We start from the raw sequence: 26,442 nt of genomic DNA on the forward strand, positions 1-26,442 counted from the left end.
TTTACTTCTTCCTTTCCAATTTGGATGCCTTTTATTTCTTTGTCTTGCCAGACTGCTCTGGCTAGCACTTCTAGCACAATCTTGAATAACAGTGGTGACAGTGAACATCCTTATCTTGTTCCTGATCTTAAAGGGAAGGCTTTCAGTCTCTCGCCATTGAGTACTAGCTGGCTGTGGGTTTTTCACGTATTCCTTTTATCATATTGAGGAAGTTTCCTTTGATTCCTACCTTTTGAAGTGTTTTTATCAAAAAAGGATGCTGGATTTTGTCAATTGCCTTTTCAGCATCTATTGAGATGATCATTTGATTTTTCACTTTTAATTTGTTAATGTGTTGCATTACACCGATTCATTTTCTTATGTTGAACCATCCTTGCATGCCTGGAATGAACCCCACATGGTCATGGTGTATGACCTTTTAATGTGCCTTTGGATTCGATTTGCAAATATTTTGTTGAGAATTTTTGCATTTATGCTCATGAGGGGGACTGGCATGTAGTTTTCCTTTCTTGTAGCATCTTTACCTGGTTTTACCAAATTAGAATGATATTAGCTTCATAAAATGAGTTAGGTAGTGTTCCATTTTCTTCAATTTTTTAAAGAGTTTAAGTAAGATGGGTGACAGTTCTTTTTGGCAAGTTTAGTAGAATTCCCCTGTGAAGCCATCTGGCCCTGGGTAATTTATTTGTGGAATACATTTTGATGACTGGGTCTCTTTGTTTGTGATTGGTTTGCTGAGGTCTTCTATTTCTTCTCTGGACAGTCTAGGTTGTTCATGTGTTTCCAAGAAATTGTCCATTTCCTCTACATTATCTTGTTTGTTGGAATACAGTTGTTCATAGAATCCTCTTATGATTTTTTAATTTCTTCAGGATATGCAGTAATGTCCCCGTCTCATTTATTATTTTGTTTATTTGGGTCTTCTCACTTTGGTTTTGTCAGTCTAGCTAGAGCTTATCAATCTTGTTGGTCTTCTCAAAGAACCAACTTTTGGTGTTATTTATTCTCTCTATTGGTTTTTTGTTCTGTATGTCATTTATTTCTGCTTTAATCCTTGTTATTTCTTTTCTAATGCATGGTTTAGGATTAGTTTGCTAATTGTTTTCTAGGTTCTTCAGTTGTTCCATTAGTTCTTTGGTTTTAGCTCTTTGTTCCTTTTTAATGTATGCACGTAGAGCTACAAATTTCCCCCTCAGTACTGCCTTCGCTGCTCTTGTTTTCATTCATCTCTAGATATTTAGAAATTTCTCTCGCTATTTCTTCTTAAAACCACTGATTGTTTAGGAGTGTGTTGTTTAACCTCCAGATATCTGTGACTGTTCTAAATCTTTAATGATTAATGTCTTCTAGTTATATTCCACTGTGATCAGAGAATGTGCTTTGAATAATTTCGGTCTTCTTGAATTTATTGAGGCTTGTTTTTGGCCCAGTATATGATCTATTCTGGAGAAAGTTACGTGGGCACTAGAGAAGAATGTATACCTTGGCGATTTGGGATGTAATGCTCTATATATGTCGGTTAAGTCAACATCATTTATCATATTGTTCTAGTTTGCTAATGCTGTAGAATGCAAAACACCAGAGATGGATTGGCTTTTATAAAAAGGGGGTTTATTTGGCTACACAGTTACAGTCTTAAGGCCATAAAGTGTCCAAGGTAACACATCAGTAATCGGGTACCTTCACTGGAGGAATGCCAATGGTGTCTGGAAAACCTCTGTTAGCTGGGAAGGCACGTGGCTGGCACCCGCTCCAAACTTCTGGTTTCAAAATGGCTTTCTCCCAGGACATTCCTCTCTAGCAAGCTTGCTCCTCTTCAAAACATCACTCACAGCTGCACTGAGTTCCTTCTCTTTGAGTCAGCAGGTTTATATGGCTCCACTGATCAAGGCCCACCCTGAATGGGTGGGGCCACGCCTCCATGGAAATATCCCATCAGTTATCATCTACAGTTGGGTGGGGCACATCTCCATGCAAACAACCTAATCCAAACGTTCCAACTTAATCCCCACTATTATGTCTGCCCCACAAGATTGCATCAAAGAACATGGCTTTTTCTGGGGGACTTAATACATTCAAACTGGCACATTCCACCCCCTGGACCCCAGAAAAACATATTCTTTCCAAATACAAAATACATTCATCCCACAATACCACAGAAACTTAAATCATTTCAGTAACAATAATTAAGTACAAGATCCCATCAAAATCAAATATAGGCGTGGTCAGTCCTAAGGAATACTTTTCCTTTAGCTTTGGATCTCTGGACTTAAAATAAGTTATATGTTTCCAATATACAAAGAAGGGACATTCATAGGATAAACATTCCCATTGCCATAAGGAGAAACAGTAAGGAAAACAGGGTTAACAGGACCAAAACAGTTCCTAAAACCTGCAGGACAAACTCCATTAGATTTCAAAGTCTGGGAGTCATTAACAGAATGACGTTGCATCCTTGGGGCTTGACAGAGCGGGACTCTAACCCTTCCTAAGGGCCTTTCTGGCAGCCCTTTCCTCTCCCAATGCTTAGGTGAGTGCTCCAACATATCCACACACTGGGGAGACCACCTTCTCGGCCCCACCCTCCTCAAACATCGGGGCAGCTCCCGGATTCCCTTCCATCTCCGGGGCACATGCTCAACCCCTTCAGAACAGTGTGGTGGCAGCCAGGCTCTCCCCAATTCCCTGGAAATGTGCTCCACCCTCTTCGGGACCTGAGGTAGCAAAACTCTTCCAGAGCATCAGGGCAGAAAGCCCGCCCCTGACCTCCAGGGTAACTCACCCTTTCCATGCGTGTGGGCTGCTCCGCTCTCCCAGCCCGAGACCTCTTGACTCCAGACCTCAAACTCCATGGCTCTGTCTTCGAAGAAATTTTTCCTTCAGTTTGTTCCTTGTCTGTCTCCTCCAGTCCAGACTGGCAACGGCTCTGTCTGTAAAGCTCTCGCAAAAATTCTGTTGGCTTCGCATGAAGCATGCAGGGGTCAAAGCCATCAGACAACAGGACTTTCCACAAATCCTTTCTGGATAATTCCATCTCCAATCTTGGCTTGTACTGAAATGGTGGCTGGGTTCCATGTTTGGTTACATCCTCATATTGGGCTGTAGCTTCTGGGATTCCACCCACTGTAAACTCGTAATTTTCCAAGCCATCAGCTTCTGGTTTCTTTGAATCCAAGAGTTCAGTTCTAAGTTTATCTCTCTCTGCTCACATTTTACTATAAGCTGCAAGGAGAAGCCAGGGTACATCCTCCGCATGTAGTCTGGAGATCTCCTCAGCTAAGTATTCCAGGTTGTCACTTACAAATTCTTCATTCCATCTGACACCAGGATTCAATTTTGCCAAATTCTCTGTCACTTTAAAACAAGGATCACCTTTCTTCCAGTTTGCAACAACACATTCATCATTTCTGCTCAAGTATCTTTAGAGTCCATATTTCCACGAACAGTCTCTTCAAAGCAGTTTAGGCCTTTTCTATCAAGCTCCTCACAATTCTTCCAGAATCTTCCCCTTATCCATTTAAAAAGCCGTTCCAACATGTTTGGCATTTGCAAACTCAGCAGCAAAAGCACCCCACTCCTGGTACCAAAAGTTGTTCTAGTTTGCTAATGCTGCAGAATGCAAAACACCAGAGATGGATTGGCTTTTATAAAAAGGGGGTTTATTTGGCTACACAGTTACAGTCTTAAGGCCATAATGTGTCCAAGATAACACATCAGTAATCAGGTACCTTCACTGGTGGATGGCCAATGGTGTCTGGAAAACCTCTGTTAGCTGGGAAGGCATGTGGCTGGCATCTGCTCCAAAGTTCTGGTTTCAAAATGGCTTTCTCCCAGGACATTCCTCTCTAGCAAGCTTGCTCCTCTTCAAAACATCACTCACAGCTGCACTGAGTTCCTTCTCTTTGAGTCAGCAGGTTTATATGGCCCCACTGATCAAGGCCCACCCTGAATGGGTGGGGCCACGCCTCCATGGAAATATCCCATCAGTTATCATCTACAGTTGGGTGGGGCGCATCTCCATGCAAACAACCCAATCCAAACATTCCAACTTAATCCCCACTATTATGTCTGCCCCACAAGATTGCATCAAAGAATATGGCTTTTTCCAGGGGACATAATACATTCAAACCGGCACACATATTGTTTACTTTGTCAGTTTCCTTATTGTTCCTCTGTCTGGTTGATCAATCTGTAGTAGAGAGTGATGTATTGAAGTCCCCCACAATTATTGTGGAAACATCTATTGCTTCCTTCAGTTTTGCCAATGTTTGTCTCATATACTTTGGGGCACCTTGATTGGGTGCATAGACATTTATGATTGTTATTTCTTCTAGTTGAACGGTCCCTTTCATTAGTATACAGTGTCTTTCTTTGTCTCTTATGACATCCTTCCATTTAAAGTCTATTTTATCTGAGATTAGTATTGCTACTCCTGCCTTCTTTTGGCTGTAGATTGCATGGAATATATTTTCCATCCTTTCAATTTCAATGTCCTTCTGTCCCTGGGTCTAAGATGAGTCTCTTGTAACCAACATATTGATGGTTCTTATTTTTTAATCCATTTTGCCAATCTACATCTTTTAATTGGGGAGTTTAATCCGTTCACATTTAATGTTATTACTGTGAAGTCAGTTCTTGAATCAGCCATCATATACTTCGATTTTTATTTTTCAGATATATTTTCCCCCCCTCTATCTCTATTTCTTTTAACATATCCTTACTAAAACTCTTTAGTTCTGTGCCATTCTCCAAACCTCTCTCTCCTTTCTTTTTTTCTCAGCTGGTAGGGCTCCCTTTTGTATATCTTATAGGTCAGGTCTCTTGTTAGCAAATTCTCTCATCATTTGTTTGTCTGTGAAAATTTTAAACTCTCCCTTGATTGGCAATTTTTCTCTTTCAGAATTTTAACTATGTCATACCACTAGCTTCTCGTCTCCATGGTGGCTGCTGAGTAGTCACTACTTAGTCTTATGTTGCTTCTTTGGTATGTGGTGAATTGCTTCTCTCTTGCTGCTTTCAGAACTTGCTCCTTCTCTTCAGCATTTCACAACCTGATCAGAATATGTCTCGGAGTGGGATTATTTGGATCTGTTCTGTTTAGAGTTTGTTGGGCACCTATGACTTGCATATTTATGCTGTTTAGAAAGGTTGGGAGGTTTTCCCCGACAATGTTTTTGAATACTCTTCCTAATCCTCTCCTCTTCTGGAATGCCAATGATTCTTATATTTCTGTGCTTCATGCTGTCAATCATATCTCTGAGATCCATTTCAAATGTTCCGATTTTTTCCACCATTTGTTCTTTTCTTTCACTTTCCAACCTACGCTATTCCAGTTCACTTATTCTTTCCTCAGCTTTCTCTAATCTAGTACTATGTGTATCAAGAATCCTTTTCATTTTATCAACAGTTTCTTTTATTTCCATAAGATCCTCTATTTTTTTATTTACTCTTGCAAATTCTTCTTTACAGTCTTCTACATTCTTCTTGATGTCCTTTATATCCTGAGGCATGGTATTGGTGTTTGTGATTACTTCTTTGATTAATTTCTCTAAGTTCTGTTTCTCCTCTGCTTTTTTAATTTAGGCATTTGAGTTATCCATATCTTCTGGTTTCTTCAGATGCTTTATAATTTTCTGTTGTTTTTGGCCTCTTGGTATTTGCTTGTCTTGATAGGGTTCTTTCAGGATATGCAAGCTTACTTAAACAATGATCTATATTTGACTGAGCTACAGCTTGATGCAGTGCACTTTCCCTGACCTACCAGCAGATGGTGCTCCTGAGCCACCTCTTACCTTCAATCCAGTTCTCCCCAACTTCATTTATACAGTGAATGGGGGTCCAAACCCTATGGATGTCCAATCAGTGCACCAACTGTCCGTGTGCAATGGGGACAACCAGCCCTGTGGGTGGGGGTCATGCCCTGTGCAGTTTGGCAGGGAATACAGCTTTAAGACCCAGTACTCCCAGCCATTCCTGGGGTTATGGCTGTGATACCCTGTGGCTGTGGTAGCATACACCTCTTCAGCACAGAATCCCCTCAGACCCTCTCTACTGTGGACCCACAAGTCCCTGGGCTTGATGTAGGTCTCCTGTCACTTCCGTGTGGCAACCCTGCCTCTTGGCTGTGCACCCCGTGGGCTTCTGTGAAGGAGGAGTTGCACTGCCACAAGCCAGCTGAATCCCGAGTTCCCCTGAGGAGGCTCTTGGCCACAGCGCTGCAAAGGGGTGGCTACCAGCCCGCTTCAAAGACGGTTGTGCGGGGCATGGAAAATAACCCACTTCTGCAATCGTCCACTTTCTGCAGCAGCTTGTCCCTCATTTGGGGGGCTTCAGCTGTGGGTGTGAAAAGGAGTATCGCTCACACCAGTTACCAAGGTGGGTGCCTGGGGCATGGAAGGCACAATCTGCAGTGATCAACCACAGCTCACTCTGCCATCTCCCTGGCCACTCCCTGCATATCCCAGTCCGACCTGCCTCCAAACACAGCGCGAGTCAAGGTACCATTTCCCAGCAGCTCTCTGGATGAAATACATACATGATTATGAATACAGGCTCTTGGCTTCTCCAAGTGCTCAATCACTAAGGATATGTAAGTCCCTGCCCAGCCAGTGGAACACTGGAACTGGTATTCTGGAGCACTTCCTGTCTTTTATCTAGCGCTTTTCATGGAGGAGAACTTTTCTCTGTCTCTCCTAATCTGCCATCTTGGATCTCTACTACCTAATGCAGATTTTAACTCTGCAAAAACCATTCTTTAGGGAGAAGGAAGAAGACAGCGGCATAGAGAGGAGTAGAATTAGTTAGTACCCCTGGAGCAACTAATAAACAACCAGGAACAACTAGTAAATGATCTGGAATAACTGCTGGGGGACAACTGTGACTGTCCACACATCGTGCACCAACCTAGATTGAGAGGAATGCCTGAGATTACAGCATGGAATCAGAGAATAAAAACTACAGACCCAAGCTGAGCCCCACCCCCAACCCCCACGGCAGCCCAAACTGCAAAACCTTGCTGTGATAGAGAGCAGCACTATCTGAACAAGCGAATATACCTGAGGCCAGCTCCAACTGGAGTTTTAATTAGCAAACGTGGACTGCTCAATGCAAGCTGAAAATAACCAACAAGCAGACAGAGGCTTTTAGTGACAACTGACCTTGAAAAGCCAGAGGACTTCTCTGTCCTGGGGGGAGCCCAGAGGACCTGGCGCTATCTCTGGCTGACGGATGACACTGGGGCCACAGACTGATGTTGAAAGGGGGCTTTCTGCCCCTTTTTCTCTCTCTCTCAACCTGGTCAGCTCAGTGGAGAGAGCCACAGCCATTTTCGGTTCACAGCGCTCTGACCCAGACAAGGGCAGAGACAGCAGAGTCAGAGAGACAAAGAACTTATTTAAATGCAAATAAAAACTCCCCAGGGGGTGTATCTTCCCTAAGACAAAAGAGGTGGTGCCCAGCTCTACTACCTGCCTTCCATTCAGAACAAGACCCCAGAGCCTGGGGGAAAACACCCAAAACAGAAACTAAGGACTAAGGGAGCCACACATCCTTACACCAGCCAGGCATCTCCTGCTTGGCAGGTTAGGGAAAGCACAGCGGCTTGAGGCCTTACAGGGTGTGTCAATCTTCTAAGATACACAACCTCAGGGAAGCCTGCTACTGAATATTTCCTCCTTCTGGGACCTGAGCCTGCTCTGGACTGGGAAAACCTGATTGGGGAAACCAAGAAAACCAAATGCCAAGACAAAAGAAAACTACAACCTACACTAAGAAAAATGAAGTTATGGCCCAGTCAAAAAACAAACTTAAACTTCAACTGAAATACAGGAACTGAAACAACTAATGCTAAATAATTTCAAAAAGTTTAGGGAAGATAGGGCAAAAGAGATGAAGGATATAAAGAAAACACTGGGCATACATAAGGTAGAAATAGAAAGTTCAAAAAAACAACTGGCAGAATCTAAGGAAATGAAAGGCACAACAAAAGAGATGAAAGACACAATGGAGACATACAACAGCAGATCTCAAGAAGCAGAAAAAAACACTCAGGAACTGGAGAACAAGACACCTGAAATCCTACCCACAAAAGAACAGACAGGGAAAAGAATGGAAAAATATGAGGAAAGTCTCAGGGAACTGAATGACAGCATGAAATACATGAATGTACATGTCATGGGTGTCCAAGAAGGAGAAAAGAAGGGAAAAGGGGCAGAAGCAATAACAGAGGAAATAAGCAATGAAAATTTCCCATCTCTTATGAAAGACATAAAATTACAGATCCCAGCGCAGTGTACCCCAAACAGAATAGAACTGAGTAGGCCTACACCAAGACACTTAATAATCAGATTATCAGACGTCAAACACAAAGAGAGAATCCTGAAAGCAGCAAGAGAAAAACAATCCATCACATACAAAGGAAGCTTGATAAGACCATGTGCGGATTTCTCAGCAGAAACCATGGAGGCAAGAAGGAAGTGGTGTGATGTATTTAAGAAACTGAAATACAAAAACTGCCAACCAAGAATCCTGTATCTGGCAAACTGTCCTTCAAATATGAGGGAGAGTTTAAAATATTCTCTGACAAACAGACAATGACAGAATTTGTGAACAAGATGCCTACTGTACAGGAAATACTAAAAGGAGCACTACAGAAGATAGGAAAAGACAAAAGTGAGAGCTTTGGAACACAACTTTGGGTGATGGTAGCACAGCAATTTAAGTACACTGAACAAAGATGACTAAGAATATGGTTTAAAGAGGAAGGTTAGGAGCATGTGGGACACCAGAAGGAAAGAATAAAGATAAAGACTGGGACTGTATAACTCAGTGAAACCTAGAGTGCTCAACAATTGTGATAAAATGTACAAATGTGTTCTTAAATGAGGGAGAACAAATGAATGTCAACCTTGCAAGGTATTAAAAATAGGGAAGTATTGGGGGAAGAATACAAACAATGCAAACTAGAGACTATAATTAACAGAAACATTGTATTATGCTTCCTTTAATGTAACAAAGGCAGTATACCAAAGCTAAATGCATATAAGAGGGATGGCATAGGGAGGGGTATGGGACTCTTGCCTTTGCTAGTACAAGTTGTCTGACTCTTTAAACTTTAGTTTAATGCTATCTTTCCTTTTGTTGCTTCCTAGCTGTCATGTTCATTTGTTTTATTTTTTTCTTTCTCTTTTTTCTTTTTGTTTTGTCTCTACCTTCTTTGACTCTTCCTCCTTCTTTGTGGAAGAAATGGAGATGTCCTTACATAGATAGTGGTAAGGGTGGTGAACACATAAATATGTGACTATACAGGGAACCATCAATTGTTTACCTAGCACAGAATGTAGGGTGTGTGAACAAAACGGTCTTAAAAAAATGGGTTGATGAAGAAAACTTGAGGGCAATATACTGAGTGAAATAAGTCAGACAAATAAAAGCAAATACTGCAGGGTCTCACTGATATGAACTAATTATAATACATAAACTCATAGACATGAAATATAAGTTGCCAGGATATAGAATGAGGCTAAAGAATGGGGAGCGGTTGCTTACTATGAGCAGAATGTTCAACAAGGATGAATTTAAATGTTTGGAAATGGACAGAGGTGATGGTGGGACATTGTGAGAATAACAGTGCTGAATGGTGTGTGAAGGCGGTGGAAAGGGTAAGCTCAGAGTCATGTATGACACCAGAAGGAAAGTTGGGAGGTTAAAAGATGGGGATGAATAAAACAGTGAATCCTGTGGTGGGCAATGTCCGTGATAAACTATACAAATATTAGAAATCTCTTTTATGAATCAGAACAAATGTATGAAACTATAACTAGGCGTTAATAATAGAGGGCATATAGGGAAAAAATATACCTATTGCAAACTATATACTAAAGTTAGTAGTATTTTAACATTCTTTCATCAACAGTAACAAATGTACTATACCAATACTATGAGTCAACAAAGGGGGGGGGGCTGGTTAGAGGTATGGGAGGATTTGAGTTTCCTTCTTTTGTCTTTATTTCTTTTCTGGAGTAATGAAAATGTTCTAAATATTGAAAAAAAAAATTATTGTGGTGATGGATGCCCAGTTGTATGATGGTACCATGGGCAACTGACTGTACACTTTGGATCCTTGCACAATTGTATGGTATGTGAACAATCTCAATTAAAAAAACAAATAGGGTGAGGTGGGGTGATTTGGGCATTCTTTTTTACTTTTTTTTTTTTTTTCTCATTTTCACTTTTTCTGGTACAATGAAAATGTCCAAAAAATAGACTGGGGTGATGAATGCACGGCTATATGATGGTACTGTGAACAAATGACTGTAAGTTTTGGATGACTGTATGGTATGTGAATATATCTCAATAAAATTGAATAAAAAAATAAAAAAAACATTCTTTAAAACCCTGCTTAAAAATTGCCTTCTTTCTGAAGTTACCAGCAAAGCATCTGTATGTCTCTCTGTAACACATACAAACACACACACCTGCCCATCATAATAATCCTGCTGTTGCAGTTATCATATAATAATTTTCTACGCACATGTCTATCTTCCTATATTAAGTCTCTAAAAATTGAAACTTAGTATCTCCAGTGATAACAATAGCTCTTTTTTTGGTCAAAAAACAAAACAAACAAAAAACCCCAAAAGGCTTTCAAATGGTATATAACTGTTTGGGGTTGTAATATTTAACGGTCTCATGAAAAAGCTAAAATTTTATTGTTTTAACCGCAGCTGATTTAACAGTATACATGTAAGTGTGAGAGAAAGAAATTTCAAATTTCTCTAAGATTTCTGGTTGTATCTGAGCTCCAATAAACTTTGGACAAATAGATCTAAATACACCTGAAAGCAAGTGTGCCATTTATGAGGCAGATAAGCACAGTGGTTAAGAGCAGAGTTAAAATTAGAGAAGGTTCAAATCTGGCTCCAAAAGTTACTAGCTGTGCAACTTTGGACAAGTTATTTTACCTCCCTGTACTTCGTTTCCTTATCCATAAAAAAGAGATGATCACAGTTACTACTTCACAGTGTAATTCTAAGGATTTACAGAGTTAATACAAATAAACCACTTAGAAAAGTGCCTGACCTGTGGTAAGCACTACATAAATGCTATCTGTTTGTATTACTATTATAATTTTGAGTATCTCAGTACTGGATAATTGATTCAAACACATTATCTATAATCTTCATAATAATCTGCAAATAAGGATATTGTGTTGAGCGAAATAAGCCAGAAACAAAAGGAAAAATATTGAAATGTCTCACTAATATGAACTAAATATAATGAGCAAACTCTGAGAGTTAAATTCAAGAGCACAGGCTATAAGAGATAGAAAGAGAAGACACTGGGCAATTTTGCTTAAGGAGCACAGAATGTTTAATAAGGTCAAGAGTAAAGGTTTAGAAATGTATAGCATAATTCTGCATGATGGTAACACAATATTGTAAGAGTAGTTAACAAAGCTGAGTGTGAGTATGTCTGAAAGAGGAAAATTAGGGCTGTGTATGTTACCATAAGGAAAACTAGAGGATAAAAACTGGGATTGTATAACTTAGCGAAACCTAGAGAGGACAATGTTGGTGATTAATTGTACAAATACAAGAAATTTTCACATGGAAGGAAAAAAAAAAGAATTATCAGCCTGGTAAACCAAGCCTGCTGAAATTAATAGCTAATTCGCAATTCTAAGAACTCTATAACAATATAATTGAAATGAATCACTTGACTTCTTTCACAGAGTGAACCTTATGATAGTGAAAGACTACACGCAGAAGATTCAGAGTCTTCTAGAAAACCCTAATTATTTTAACTACACTATTTTCTACTTCTGTGAACTAAGATATTGTGGTTAGGTATCATCTTGGTTTTAAAGTATAAAGAAGAACATCACCTTTGCTCAGTTTCCAATTCATTCATTTTGCGGTGCTTCTGTTCTAGCTGCTCCTGCAGTTCTGCAATACGTTCATTCTCAGTCCCTTCCTGCTGTAAGCGAAGCATCTTATTTTCATGTTGCAGTCGAATAAATACTTCCCTGATATTGAAAAGCAAAATTTGTACATTAATTTTTAAAATGTAATGGTCTTTACATAATTTCTTAAAAACATAAATTCCTCTCCACTCAATGACTGTCATTTTAAAATGCAACCAAAGCTCATGAGATAATTCAATTTAAAAAATATGTAAATTGCAAGACTGTCCCTGAAAAAACATGTAGTAAAGTTTTAAAGGTACAGGTATAGGATTATGTTGTATTTCATTAATTATCATGGGAATCTCTAAGAGAAAACGTGAATTACTTTGCTTTGATAATTTAGAAATTATCCACTACATGTAATATATTCTAATTGATAATTTAGAAACTGCATATTCTTAGAAAACATAAATGAAAAGCAATAGATTTAAGAAGACTATAGTTGGCCTAAAACTTTTAAAATACTTTTATGTCAGTCTCTAGTTTTTTTATTTTTGAAAAAAACTAATATTAAAGGTTTACATACGCATGTTTATAAAATGCAAATAATAGGAATGGTAATAAATAAAAAGTAATACTCTTGTACCTGCTGCCCTCCCAAATTACATTGCCCATTTTTTTTTCTTTTGAATGACAGTACATAATTAAAAATATAGGCTATTATGGTTATTTTTTTCAATTGTCAATTTTAGAGTGATAACTGACTTCCTAAGAAAAATAATTGATTTTGCTTTACACACCTATGATGTCCCTCAACAAAGGTCTTTATATTGTTTTTCATCTTCTAATACTCTTAAACCTTTAAATAAAATTAACTCAAAGTGAATCATACACCTAAATGTAAAGAGCTGAAACTAGAAAACTCCTTAAAGAAATAAAGGAGCCAATCACAAAAGACCACAAATTTTAACTCCATTTATGTGAAAAGTCCACAACAGGCAAACCAATAGAGTGGAAAGTAACTTCTATTTTCTGGGGCTGGAGTGGGGACAGGTGGGAATGGGGAATGACCATTAACAGGTAGGGGGTGGTATCTTCTGGGCGTTATGAAAATGTTAGAAAATTAGTGGTATTGGTTGCACAACTCTGTGAATATACGAAAAACCTTTGAACTCTACATTTTTAAATGGGTAAATTATATGCTATGTGAATTATATCTCAGTGCAATTCAAACAAAGAATAAATAAAATTTGATGTAATAGTATGTGAATTTATTGCCTATAAAGGGAAAAGAAAATCATAAAAATGACAGACTATTCCAATGGCTAGAAGTAAATTTAGTAGTAAAAGAACATGATGAGATTGGGGTTGACAGGAACCTCTAAAATTTGTATATTTTTTAACTTCTGTTTAATTCTCTGGCTATTATTTACAGTTCCTGGTTTTTCACCCATGTGGATTTAAATGCATCACATTGAAAAGATTTTCCATGAGTTAAATAGGAAAATATGTCCAACATAATAAAGGTCATCTTATAATAACTAGAACATGTTATTCAGATAGTTTGCAAAATTTTCACTTCCGATTTTCTAACAATATGACTTAAAAAATTAAGCAGCTGAAATAAAATAATTTTCAGTTCATGACTCTTAAAATGAAAAGTTTTAAAGGTCAAGACATTTATGAAAAAATGAAGAAATAACATTTCTCCTCTTGATGTTCCTATTGAATATGGATCATCAATTAATAAAAACAAATTTACCTATATTCCACTGGCATAATCTCAGCAGCAAGATTCTCATAACTTTTCATAGCAGATGTATCTAAACAACAAAAATTAGATTAGAAATTCAGTATTTCTAAAATTAAAAGAACTTTCTAAATGCAACAAAATTCACCTGTTTGGTTTAGGTGATCCTGTTGTACTTGTGAACATCGAAGCTCTTCATTCGTTTCTTTCAGGGTATCACGCTGCTCTATTAGTCTCTAAAAAAGAATTATCAGTCAAAAATTTAATCTGCCCATAAATATTGTACTTTATGCTTATAATTGTTAATCTTAAATTAATTTGATAATTGTGGTTTAGTTAATTTAAAATGACATTGTTCTTGTTTTAGTGCTAAGAAGCTTATTTCTCTTGTATAAGAGGTTTGAGTTTTCATAAAAAATACACGCTTTGTGATTTCTCCATCAGATGGTTTATTCTTGAACCAAATAAATGCAATTATGTAACAGAGTGCAAGTATGCAACTTTAGGGTTACAAAGAACAGGGATTTAGGAGGTAAACAGGCTATAGTTAGAATTCTATTTCCACTACTTTCTAGCTATAACAGGAAATTGTTACTTGACCTGACTCAATTCTTAATCTGCAGGAAAAGCCTTATTCCCAGGGCATTTGTTAAAGACAATCATCAGTAACTGTTTAACATCACAGCTGCTGAGACATTGGTACCTATTTGGGTAAACAAGAGCCAGGCCAGTAACAAAAGAAAAATATGAGAAACAAAATGTACAAAAGGGGCTTTGAAAAGCTCCCACATATTCCTGGAGATCTAGAAGGCCAGCCACGTGCAGAGGTGTGCACATGCCTAGAAAAGATCTCAAAGGACCCCAATCTCTCAGCTATGGATGGCCTTCAGGACCTGTGCAAGCAGGAAATAAAGGCAAAGGCAGAGTTTTAAACAGCATGAGCACTGAAAGTGCCTTCCAACACACACACACAGCCCTTTGGCAAAGGCTGGGAGATTTACTGCTTCAAGAAATTTATGGAACACTCTGACCAATCACTAATCATTAACTACCACTATTTTAACTGAGCAGAGACTTCAGTGACTGTACATGATAAAGAATACAGAATTTACACAATTAGTTCAGGAAAGTCACTAAGAAAAACAAACAAGTCTGATTTCCAGAGTTCACACATTATTTAAAATGTCAGGTTTTCAAGAAGAATATGAGACACACAAAGAAACAGGATCATACAGCCCATACCCAGGGAGAAAAAAAGAGCAGTCAATAGAAACTGTCAATGAGCAGACCAGGTTGGTGGAAACACAAGCCACAGACCTCAAATCTTTGTATATTATAAATTTGTTCAAAGAACTAATACATTCAAAGAACTAAAGCAAACAACATGTAAAGAATTAAAAGAAAGTGTAACAATGATGTCTCACCAGAGTATCAATAAAGAGGTAAAAATTACAAAACAGAAACAACTAGAAACACTGGAGTTTGAAAAGTATAACTGAAATGAAAAATTAACCAGAGGAGATCAGAAGCAGATCTGAGCTGGCAGAATAAAAAAATCAGGAAACTTAAAGATGGGTCAATTGAGATTATTCAGCTTGAGGAACAAAATAAAAAAGAACAAAGAAAAACAAAGAAAGCCTACATATGCATAATGGGAAACCAAGAGGAGAGCAGAGAAAGGAACATAAGGAATATCTAAAGAAATAATGGCAAAAAAAAAGAACTTCCAAAATTTGATTTTAAAAAAATCAATCTGCACATCCAAGAAGCTCAATGAACTCCAATAAAATAAACTCAAAGAGAACTACATCTAGACTTATCAGGGTCAAACTGTAGAAATCCAAAGACAAAAAAAGAATCATGAAAGCAGTTAGATAAAAATAACCCATCATGAAAAAGTGACTGTTAATAAGGTTAAGAGCTAATTTCTCATGAGAAATGGAGGCCAGAATACAGTGGGAAGTCATAGTCAAAGTATGAAAAATAAAGAATAAATTGAGATATTCCCAACCAAACAACAACTGAGAGAATAATTTGCTGGCAGATCTGCCCTACAAGAAACACTAAAGGGAGTCATTCAGGCTGAAATGAAAGGACAGTAGATGGTAACACTTGAATCCACATGAAGAAATAATGAGCACCAATAAAAGTAACTATGCATGTAAAATTCCAAAGTAATTTGGGCAGAGAATAAAAATATTTATGCAGGCCTCCCCTCTGAGGAGCTGGGGGAAAATGTGGAAGTGTTAGACTTTCTCACCTGGATTGTTGCTCATGTTCTCACAAACACAGAGGGCTGGCAGTTTGGTATACCAAGGCCTCTAACTTGGGGCTTGCCTTTATGAAGCTCATCACTGCAAAGGAAAGGCTAAACCTGTTTATAATTATGCCTAAGAGTCTCCCCCTGAGTATCTCTTTGTTGCTCAGATGTGGCCATCTCTCTGTAGCTAACCCAACTCGGCAGGTGATCTCACTGCCCTCCGCCACCCCACCTCCCACATGGGATCTGACTCCCAGGTGTGCAAATCTGCCTCGCAAGACAGGACATGACTCCCAAGGATAAATATGGACCTGACATCATGGGATTGAGAACATCTTCTTAACCAAAAGAGGGATGCAAAATGAAACAAAATAAAGTTTCAGTGGCTAAGAGATTTCAAATGGAGTCAAGAGTTGACTCTGATGGGCACTCTTACACACTATATAGATAACCCTTTTTAGGTTTTAATGTATTGGAACAGCTAGAAGTAAATATCTGAAACTATCAAACTGTAACCCAGTAGCCTTGACTCTTGAAGACAACTGTATAACAACGTAGCTTACAAGGGGTGACAGTGTGATCGTGAAAGCCTTGTGGATAACACTCCCTTTAACCAGTGTATGGATGGATGAGTAGAAAACTGGGGACAAAAACTAAATGAAAAATGGGGGAGGGGGATGATTTGGATGTTCTTTTTTACTTTTATTTTTTATTCTTATTTTTACTTTCTCTGGTGTAAGGATTCAAAAAATAGATTGGGGTGATGAATGCACAACTACATGATGGTACTGTGAACAGTTGATTGTACACCATGGATGATTGTATGATATATGAATATATCTCAATAAAACTGAATTTTTTTAAAAAAGTAACTATGTATATAAATATATAATACAACTAAGTGTATTTTTGGGGACTTTCATTTTCCTTTTAGATTTAAACAATATCATAGAGTAGTAATTATAAACTGTGCTATATGACAATTACAACACAAATGAGAGTGTAGGGAAGGATGCTATATTGAGGTAAAATTTATGTATACAATTGACATTAAGTTAATATTTAAACTAGATTATTTAAGTTAAGATGCTAATTGTCATTTCCAGAGCAGCCATTAGAAAATAACTATAGGACTGGAGACAGCAGTGGCGGAGGCACGAGCTGCCCAATAATGGCAGTCTGCAGAGCCCATGAGAGGGAGAATCAGCGGCAGCTACCCTGAGAAACCTCGACCTTGAAGATGGTGAGTAGCCAGCCAAAGTACGATCTAATATGGCAGGTAGGCTGAGGTAGTTATGGTGCTGTACATGAAGCAGTCATCAGGAAGACCTCTGTACGGGTAGCAGTGAAGAAAATTCGGTTTCACGCACCCAAAAATGTTGAACTAGCCCTTCGTGAGTTCTGGGCACTAAGCAGTATCAAGAGCCAAAATCCAAATGTGATTCACTTGGAGGAATGCATCCTACAAAAAAGATGGGATGGTGCAGAAGATGTCCCATGGTTCTAATTCTTCCCTTTATCTACAGCTTGTAGAGACTTCATTAAAAGGAGAAATTGCCTTTGATCCCAGAAGCACATATTATTTGTGGTTTGTGATGGATTTTTGTGATAGAGGAGATATTAATGAGTATCTGTTGTCCAGGAAACCCAATCGTAAAACTAATACCAGCTTCATGCTTCAGCTGAGCAGTGTCCTGGCTTTCTTGCATAAAAAACCAGATCATGCACCGAGATCTCAAGCCTGATAACATCCTGATTTCTCAAAGCAGGCTGGATACCAGCGACTCGGAACCTACACTGATAGTGGCCGATTTTGGTGTAAGTAAAGTTTGTTCAGCCTCTAGGCAGAACCCAGAAGAACCTGCCAGTGTAAACAAGTGTTTCCTTTCCACAGCATGTGGAACAAATTTCTACATGGCTCCTGAAGCACAGCAAAAGCTAACATCTTTGTTCTGGGGATTATTGCCTGGGCCATACTGGAAAGGATCACATTCATAGACACAGAGACAAAGAAGGAACTCTTGGGGGGTTATGTAAAACATGGAACTGAGATTGTGCCTGTAGGAGAGGCATGTCTGGAAAATCCCAAAACAGAACTTCTCATTCCTGTGAAGAAAAAGTCAGTGAATGGGCAAATGAAACAACTGATTAAGGAAATGCTGGCTACAAACCCTCAGGATCATCCAGATGCTTTTGAACTAGAACTCAGATTAGCACAAATTGCATTTAAAGATAGCAGTTGGGAAATGTGACACACATGTTGTTTGCAAATTTCTTGGATGATGTGCTGCTTCTGTTTTAACAATGATGCAACATTATATGGCTGGAAAAGAATATAAAATAGGCTAAACTCCACCTTTAAGTGTTTAGATTTACAGTAGGGTGTGTTTTTTTTTTCCTTATTTTTCTTAAGTCCAGGATGGCCATTTAATCGTTAGTATGTTTTAAATGTGTATTACCAATGTGGGTGTAAATTTTTTTAAATGATCATTGGTCAAAGTTTGGCAGGAAAGTTCTCTAAGAGCCAAGAAAAGAAGAGTGCCCAGTTTGCTTGAAATATTTTTCGACGTATTTTAGACATTCCTTGTCAATATTAGGAATTTCCACAGAAGAAGATGTTTGCATGCTGGTAATGCAACCTTTGCAGCTTTGTAAAGGAAACATATATGTATATACTTATGTATATGTAAGTATGTAAATGTGCATTTCGCATTTCATATGAAGAAATGCCACTTCTGTTTAAATTATTTGATGTAGGTTTGAGTTTTTGAGATTTGCTGATGAAATCAGTGATGGAGAATACAAGAACCTTCCCTCATCTTCCTACCCTGTCCCTCCCTCTAATGAAACTGTACTAAGTTTTTTTATTTTTATATTATACAGCTTTAAAAAAAAAAAAGCATGATTTTGGAGAGTCTAAAATTAACTGATTAAATATAAATGAAATAAAAAAAACAAAAGAACTACGAAAACATAGAAGAAATGGAGTTAAAACAATATATTAGAAAATATCTATTATCACATAGGAAGGGCAGTAGTGGAGGAACTAGGGACCAAGAAAACATCAGACAAGTAGAAAACAACAAAAGTGCAGACCTTAAGGCTGTCTTAATAACAATGGCATTAAATGCAAATGTGTTAAAAAACCCCAATCAGAAGGCAATATTGGCATAATAAATTTTTTAAAAATGATCCAACTATATGCTATGTAGAAGAGACAAACACTTTCGACTCAAGACACAAAATAGTTTTGAAAATAAAAGAATGGAAAAGATATACCATGCAAACAGGAACCAAAAGAGAGCCAGAGGGGATATACTAATATCAGTTGAAACAGACTTTAAGACAAATATTATTACTAGGAACAATGAGAAACATTTCATAATGATAAAGGGTCAATCCATCAGGAAGATATAAAATTACTAAACATATATGCTTCTAAAGAGAATCCTGAACTACATATAAAGCAAAAACTGAGACATAAAAATTGCCTACTTTCAATAATAAATAGAATAACTAGGCAGAAGATCAAAAAAGAATTGATCAAAACTATAAACAAAGTAGACCCAAAAGCAATTATTGAACAGTCACCCAACAACAGCAGAATACATATGCTGCTTAATGGCACATACAACATTCCCCAGGATAATCCATATGTTAGACCATAAAACAAGCCTCAGTAAATTTAAAAGGATTGGAATCATATAAAGTATGTTTTCTGATCACAATGGAATTAAATGAGAAATCAATTACAATAAAATCTGAGAATTCACAAATATATGGAAATTAAAAAAACACTCTTAACCAATAGATCAAAGTAGAAATAACAAGAGAAATCAGAAAATATTTTGAGATGAATGAAAACAAAAACACAATATACAAAAACTTATGGGATGCAGATAAAGAAGTGTTCAGAAGGAAATTTATAGCTGTAAACACCTACATTAAAAAGGAAGAAAAATCTCAAATCAGTAATCTAATATACATTACATTCAGACACCAGAAAAAGAACTAAACACAAAGGAAGCAGAGGTCAGGAAATAAAGATTGAAGCAGAAATAGATGAAGTAGAGAAAAGAAGAAAAGAGAGAGAAACTCAACAAAACTTCAAATTGGTTCTTTGAAAAGATGAACAAAACTGAAAAGCCTTTAGGTAAACTGGCCAAAAAAAAGGGAGATGAATCTAAAATCACTAAAATCACGAATGAACAAGGGAACTATCCTTACCAAAATTACAGAAATAAAAAAGATTATAAGGAACTAACACGAACAACTGTATACCAACAAATTAGATAACCAAATTAAATGGAAAATCCCAAAAAGACACAAACTTTGTTCTAGAATAGAAACTCTGAATAGACTGAATAGACTGAAGAGAATGGATTAGTAATTTAGTAACATCCCACAAATAAAGCTCAGGCCCAGATGGTTTACGAAAATACCAATTTGTCATAAACTCTTCACAAAATAGAGAGAGCAGGGAAAACCTGCTAATTCTTTCTAGGTGGCCAGTATTACCTTGATACAAAAAATAGGCAAAGACATCACAAAAAATGAAAATTACACACTAATAACAAATGACTAGGAAACCACATCCAGCAACATATGAGAAGGATTATAAACTATGACCAAGTGGAATTTAACCCAGGAATGCAACAACGGTTTAACATCTAAAAATCAGTCAATGTGTAATACACCAGTATAATAAAGTAAAGGATAAAAATCACATGATTATCTCAATAGATACAGAAAAAGCATATGACAAAATCCAATACCCTTTCATAGTAAGAACACTCAACAAACTAAGAATAGAAAAAAGGAACTAAACCTGATAAACACTATGAAAAACCCACAGCTAACTTCACAGATAATAGTGAAAGACTGAATTCTTTTCCTTTAAGATCAAGAACGGGACAAGGATATCCACTCTTGCTACTTTTATTTAGCATGCTACTTCTAATCAGGGCAATTCGGCAAAAAAAAAGAAACAAAAGGCATACATATTGGAGAAGAAGAAGAACTCTTCCTATTCACAAATGACATGATCCTGTATATAGAAAATCCTAAGGCATACTCTAAAAAACTGTTAGAAGTAATAAATGAATTCAACAATGTTGCAGGATCCAAGATCAACATATAAAAATCAATTGTATTTGCATACACCAGCAATGGCTGATCCAAAAAATAAAATTGAGAGGAGCAATTTCACCAAAAAGAATAAAATACTTAGGAGTAAATTTAGTAGAAGCATAAGACGTATACACCGAAATCTACAAAATGTCAATGAAAGAAACTAAAGACCTAATTAATTGAAAGACATCATGTTCACATATCAGAAGAACTTAATACTGTGGAGATGGCAATGTTCCCCAAACTGGTCTACAGATTTTAAGCAATCTCTATCAAAAAATTCATTCCCAGCTGAATATTTTTGGAGAAATTAATAAGCTGATCCTAAAATTCATATGGAAATGAAACGGATAAAGAACAGCTGAAAAATCATGAAAAAGAAGAAAGAGGTTAGAAGACACACACTTCCCAAAATCAAAACTTACAACAAAGCTACAATAATCAAGAAAGTGTGGTAGAGGCATAATGACACACATAATGATCAGTTATATAGAACTGAAAGCCCAGAAATCATCCTTCCAGTGTTAGATAATTTTCAACAATGGTGACAATTCAATGAGGAAAGAAGCGTCTTTCAAAAAATAGTGAATATCTCTGTGCAAAGAATGAAGTTGGACACCTACCTCACACCATATGTAAAAATTAACTCAAAATGTTTCAATGACCTAAATAAAAGATCTAGAACCATAAAACTCTTAGACAAAAACACAGAAGGAAATCTTTGTGACCTTGGGTTAGGCAATGGTTTCTTAGAAGCAACACTAAAAAGCAAAAGAAAAGAAAAACAAACAAAAAAACAAATTACTTGAACTTCATCAAAATTAAAAACTTTTGTGTTGCATATAATACAACAATAAGAAAGTGAAAAGACAACCCACTGAAAATATCTGCACATCATTTATCTAATAAGAGACTTGTGTCCACAATATATAAAGAATTCTGACAACTCAGTAATAAAGATAAAAAACTAATTTAAAAAATGGACAAAGCATTTGAATACACATCTCCAAAGAAGATATACAATTGGCCAATACGCGTATGAAAAGATGCTCAATATCCTCAGTTAAGGAAATGCAAATCAAAACCACAGATACCACTTCATACTCACTAGGACGGCTATAATCAAAAAGACATATATTAAAAAGAGTTGTCAAGGATGTGGAACAATCACACATTGCACATGAGGATGAAAATGGTTCATTTTCTTTAGAAAACAGTCTGGCAATTTTTTAAAAGATTAAACATAGCTACCATATAACTCAGTAATTACACTACTAGTTACATACTCAAGAATACCGAAAACCTGTACAAGAATGTTCACATGCAGCATCACTCATAATAGACAAAAAAACAGAAATGACCCAAATATCCATCAACTGGTGAATGGATAACCAAATGTGATATTATTCATGGAATGGAGTATCATTTGGCAATAAAAAGGAATGAAGTACATACATGCTGCAACATGGATGAACCTTGAAAATATACTAAGTAAAAGAAGCCAGTATATGATTGCATATTCTAGACAGAATAGGTAAATCTATAGGGAAAAAAAGAAGATTAATGATTGCTAAGGATGTGGCAGGGGTGCAGGAATGGGGAATGACTGCTAACAAGCGTCTTCTTTTTGGGGTGATTGTTCTAAAATTAGATTCTAGTAATGATTTGCACATCTCTGGAAATATACTAAAAAACATTTATTTTTTCACTTTATGTGAGTGAATTTTATGGTATGTAAATTATGCCTTCATAAAGCTGTTTTTAAAAAAACAGTCCTTAAAAAATAAAGTTTCGTAAAAAGATAAACAAACAAAAAAAACAAGTCCTGGAGAGCCACAGGTTGACAGAATAGTTGGAAAAGTGCACCTAGAAATATCTGACCTTGTCTCTATGATTTCATCTTCCCTTGTAAAGGAAACTAGCAAGTGCATGAAGAAATGACAGCTATTTTTACAAGCCTTTCTTTAACACCAACAATATCAATATGGGGAAACGTAGAAGGACTGACTGACATCACCTCCATTCTAAGAACAGCAAAGCTAGTATAAAATCGAAAAGAAAGACATATACCTTAACCTATCAATTATATTTATGTTTACCTCTTTTTCCTTAAGCAAAGCTTCGTGCTTTTCTTCAAGTCGCTTCATTTCAAATGCTAGTGTGTCCGCCCTTTTGGATTCTGAAGCAAGTTTAATATGAAGATCCTGAACCTTTTGTCAGAAACAAAAGCAAAAAATAGTAAACAAGAGCATATAATATTGATATTTTATCTTTCAGTTGTGTAAAAGAAAAAAACTGATAAAATACTTTATATTGACAACAGCTTATAATACTGATATTTTGTCTTTCACTTGAGTAAAAGAAAAGAAAACTGATAAAATATTTTATATTGATTACAGACAAATTCTGGTAATTTGTGGAAAATTATATGTGGATAAGAACTGAGATAAAATTTTAAATAACCAAATGATTTAGCCCTAAAACATCAGCTTCTACTCTGATGTTTCTCTAGGCTGTTTGACAAATAGCAAAATAGAGGACTTTAGGCCACAGCTCCATTCTCTAGGCATTTTCCACAGGAAAAATCTACAAGTTCAGAAAGCAAAAAAAAAAAAAGCAATAACTAGAAAACTCGTATTCCAATATCAACTCTTAAAATTACAAATAAAAGAAATCTGTCATAATAATTTCACAGCTGTGTGCAATGAATCTGCAGTTTAATATTCTTAAACAATCAAATGGAATAACAAAGTTGAGTTCTTTCAATTTTATTGATTAAAAAATTAAGATATTTTCTTACCTGCCTTTTGTATGTTTCTAATTGCGTACGTGCTGCATTTGCCTTTTTCAATTCCTCTTCTAAGCTGACTGTATTGTGCATATACATCATGTTTGTTTCCTGTAAAGTTTTCACTTGCTTGCGGAGGTCATTCAAATCTTCTAGTTTCTGACGATATATCTCAACAGTTGACTCCAGTTTATTTGCTTTATCAGAAGTAGCCCTATAATGATAAAGACTAAATATTACTGTGTAAAATGCAGCTTACAATTTTATTTGGGCTGTAAAATGAGTCTTCCAAATAAACTATCAATTGGCTGTAACAAAAACAGAAAGAGAGAGAGAAATCCCAATCTTAGGGAAAACTCTGGAAACAGACCCAAGCCTAAAATGGTCTAAATTTCAACCTTTTTGTTAAAGAGGTATCAAAATAAAAATGCTACAAATTTGACACTAAATTATCAAACTGTTTTATACTGTAGCACATGATGTGCAAAAAGAATGGTTTTGTAAATACACTGAACAATTCTGAGTCACTCTGTATATTACCGGCCAAATTTTCTTTGTGCTTATCATTTAGGGCTCTTTTGTACTAAGCATTTGATATACTCAGGAAGTTGACTCAACTTATAAATATGACGTCTGCCAAAACAGTTCCCTATACAGTTGTGTATTCCTTGACTAACAGGGCTGCAGAAAAAAAAGAACAAAACGAAAATAAATATAAGAATGAAGTCACCTCAATATTACATGCAGGTGGAAATGAATGACTCTAAGACTTATAATGGGTATTAAAACTGAAAAAAGAAGCTAAGAAAAGAAACATGAAACTTGAAGATCAAATGAATAGTCTGTTCATTTGAGGAACACTTCATATGTGGAAGCTAAATATAAATTTCACATTGTCAAACACAATTCATACTGAAATAAATGCTAGTATTTATGTATACTTATGTATAATTACCTATATTTTCTCAAAAACTAAAATATGGATTGTGGGAATGCATCTCCTGAAACAAACTTCACAAAATATCCTAACGCATACTGGAACATCAAATTAAATGTATCTTCAAGTTAGTAAGTTACAAATTTCTAAGGAAAAAAAAAAGTATCATTTGGGGTTTATGGGTTCTAATAAAAAACTGTCTTAACAAGAATAGAACATTATTCTTCAACTCCAATAACTATGAACAAGCATGAAAGAAGTTAAGACTAGGAGCCTAGACAAAACTGATTAATACTTGAGACACAGTAACAAGTCCAGAAACCCTGATTAAAAATATGGAATATCAAAATTGACTTAAGTAGTAACTCAGAAGGGACATAATTACATTTAGACATAGCCATACCTAAGTATATCTATTTCATCTTTCAGGGCTCTTGTTTCTTCAGCAAGACTAGTCAATTCATCATTCCTATGCTGAAATTCAATTAGTTGCTTTTCAAGCTCTTCACAATGAACACGGTAATCATCTTTTGCAGCTTCGAGCCTTTCATAAAGAAAACAACTATGTATTTATAAGGTAATTGCCATCATTTATTTTTCCTACTGGGCTACGAGCTTAAGAAGACAAACATTAAAAAAAAAAAAAATCCAATCCACAATCAAAAGAGGAAAAACTTAAAGGGTAAGATACTTTCAGGCTATTAATTTTGAAATAGATGTGAGAAGTAAACTTAACGTTTTGAATCTTCATTTTCAATTCTGAAATATTATGCCTCTAGTTCTAACAGAAATTTCTATTTCAAAGGATGAAGAAAAAATGCATGAGATGCATGTTAAAATTACTCAAAAATATACATAGCATGTAAAGTGATAATAACTCTAGACTGATGGATTAAGAATGAATACTTCAAACTCCAGAGCAATATCAAAAACTTAAAATGACAATACAATAATCACAGTCAAATATCAAAATTTATTTGATTAACCCAAAGAAAGCAGGAAAGGAAGAATAAGGAGCAAAAAAACAGGGCAAATGAAAAACAGAGTAAAAAGACATACCTAAATATAATCATATCAATAAATATTTAGAAGGTAAATGGACAGAACATACCAATTAAAAGATAGACATAATCAAACTGGATTTTAAAAAGCAAGGCTAAAATATATGCTAATGATAAGACACATTTCCAATTTAAAGACAAAGAAAAACTGAAAGTAAAATGATAGAAAGCTGTGGTGCCTATATTAATATAAAGCAAAATAGATTTGAAGGCAAAAGTATTATAAAACATAAACAGAAACTTCATATTTTTGCAAGGTTCAATTCATCAGAAAGACATATCATAAATGTGTGTACACCTAATAACAGAGGTTCAAATCACATGGAAAAAAACCCTGATAGAACCAAATGATACATACAAATTCAAATCACTGCTGAAGATTTTAACACTAATATCTCAATAACTGAGAGAACTATACAAAAATATCAGCAAAAATATAGAAAATCTGAACAATATTAACCAATTTGATATAAGTGAAATTTATAGAACATGTCAGCCAACAATTAAAGTACACACATTCTTTTCAAGTGCATATGGGTCATTCACTATAATAAAGCATATGATGGATCGCATAAAATAAGTATCAAGAAATAACAAAAGATTGAAATCAC

General features: G+C 36.1%; 1 protein-coding gene and 1 pseudogene across 2 annotated transcripts in view; one reads left to right on the forward strand and one right to left on the reverse strand.

The window, feature by feature from the left end:
- The window catches only part of HOOK1 (hook microtubule tethering protein 1), a 99,641-nt gene that overhangs the window by 17,071 nt on the left and 56,128 nt on the right, over nucleotides 1–26,442 (reverse strand). For both annotated transcript variants that reach the window (XM_037827082.1, XM_037827083.1), the window contains exons 10-15: nucleotides 25,174–25,314; nucleotides 23,846–24,047; nucleotides 23,145–23,255; nucleotides 13,804–13,891; nucleotides 13,668–13,728; nucleotides 11,885–12,025 (exon numbers count right to left, since the gene is read on the reverse strand). In XM_037827082.1, coding sequence (XP_037683010.1) covers nucleotides 11,885–12,025; nucleotides 13,668–13,728; nucleotides 13,804–13,891; nucleotides 23,145–23,255; nucleotides 23,846–24,047; nucleotides 25,174–25,314 — 744 coding nt within the window. The remainder of the gene's footprint in view (nucleotides 1–11,884; nucleotides 12,026–13,667; nucleotides 13,729–13,803; nucleotides 13,892–23,144; nucleotides 23,256–23,845; nucleotides 24,048–25,173; nucleotides 25,315–26,442) is intronic.
- On the forward strand, nucleotides 17,144–18,167 carry LOC119528179 (annotated as a pseudogene).

The sequence above is a fragment of the Choloepus didactylus genome, chromosome 2, assembly GCF_015220235.1.
Source record: "Choloepus didactylus isolate mChoDid1 chromosome 2, mChoDid1.pri, whole genome shotgun sequence".
NCBI classification, from domain to species: Eukaryota; Metazoa; Chordata; class Mammalia; order Pilosa; family Megalonychidae; genus Choloepus; species Choloepus didactylus.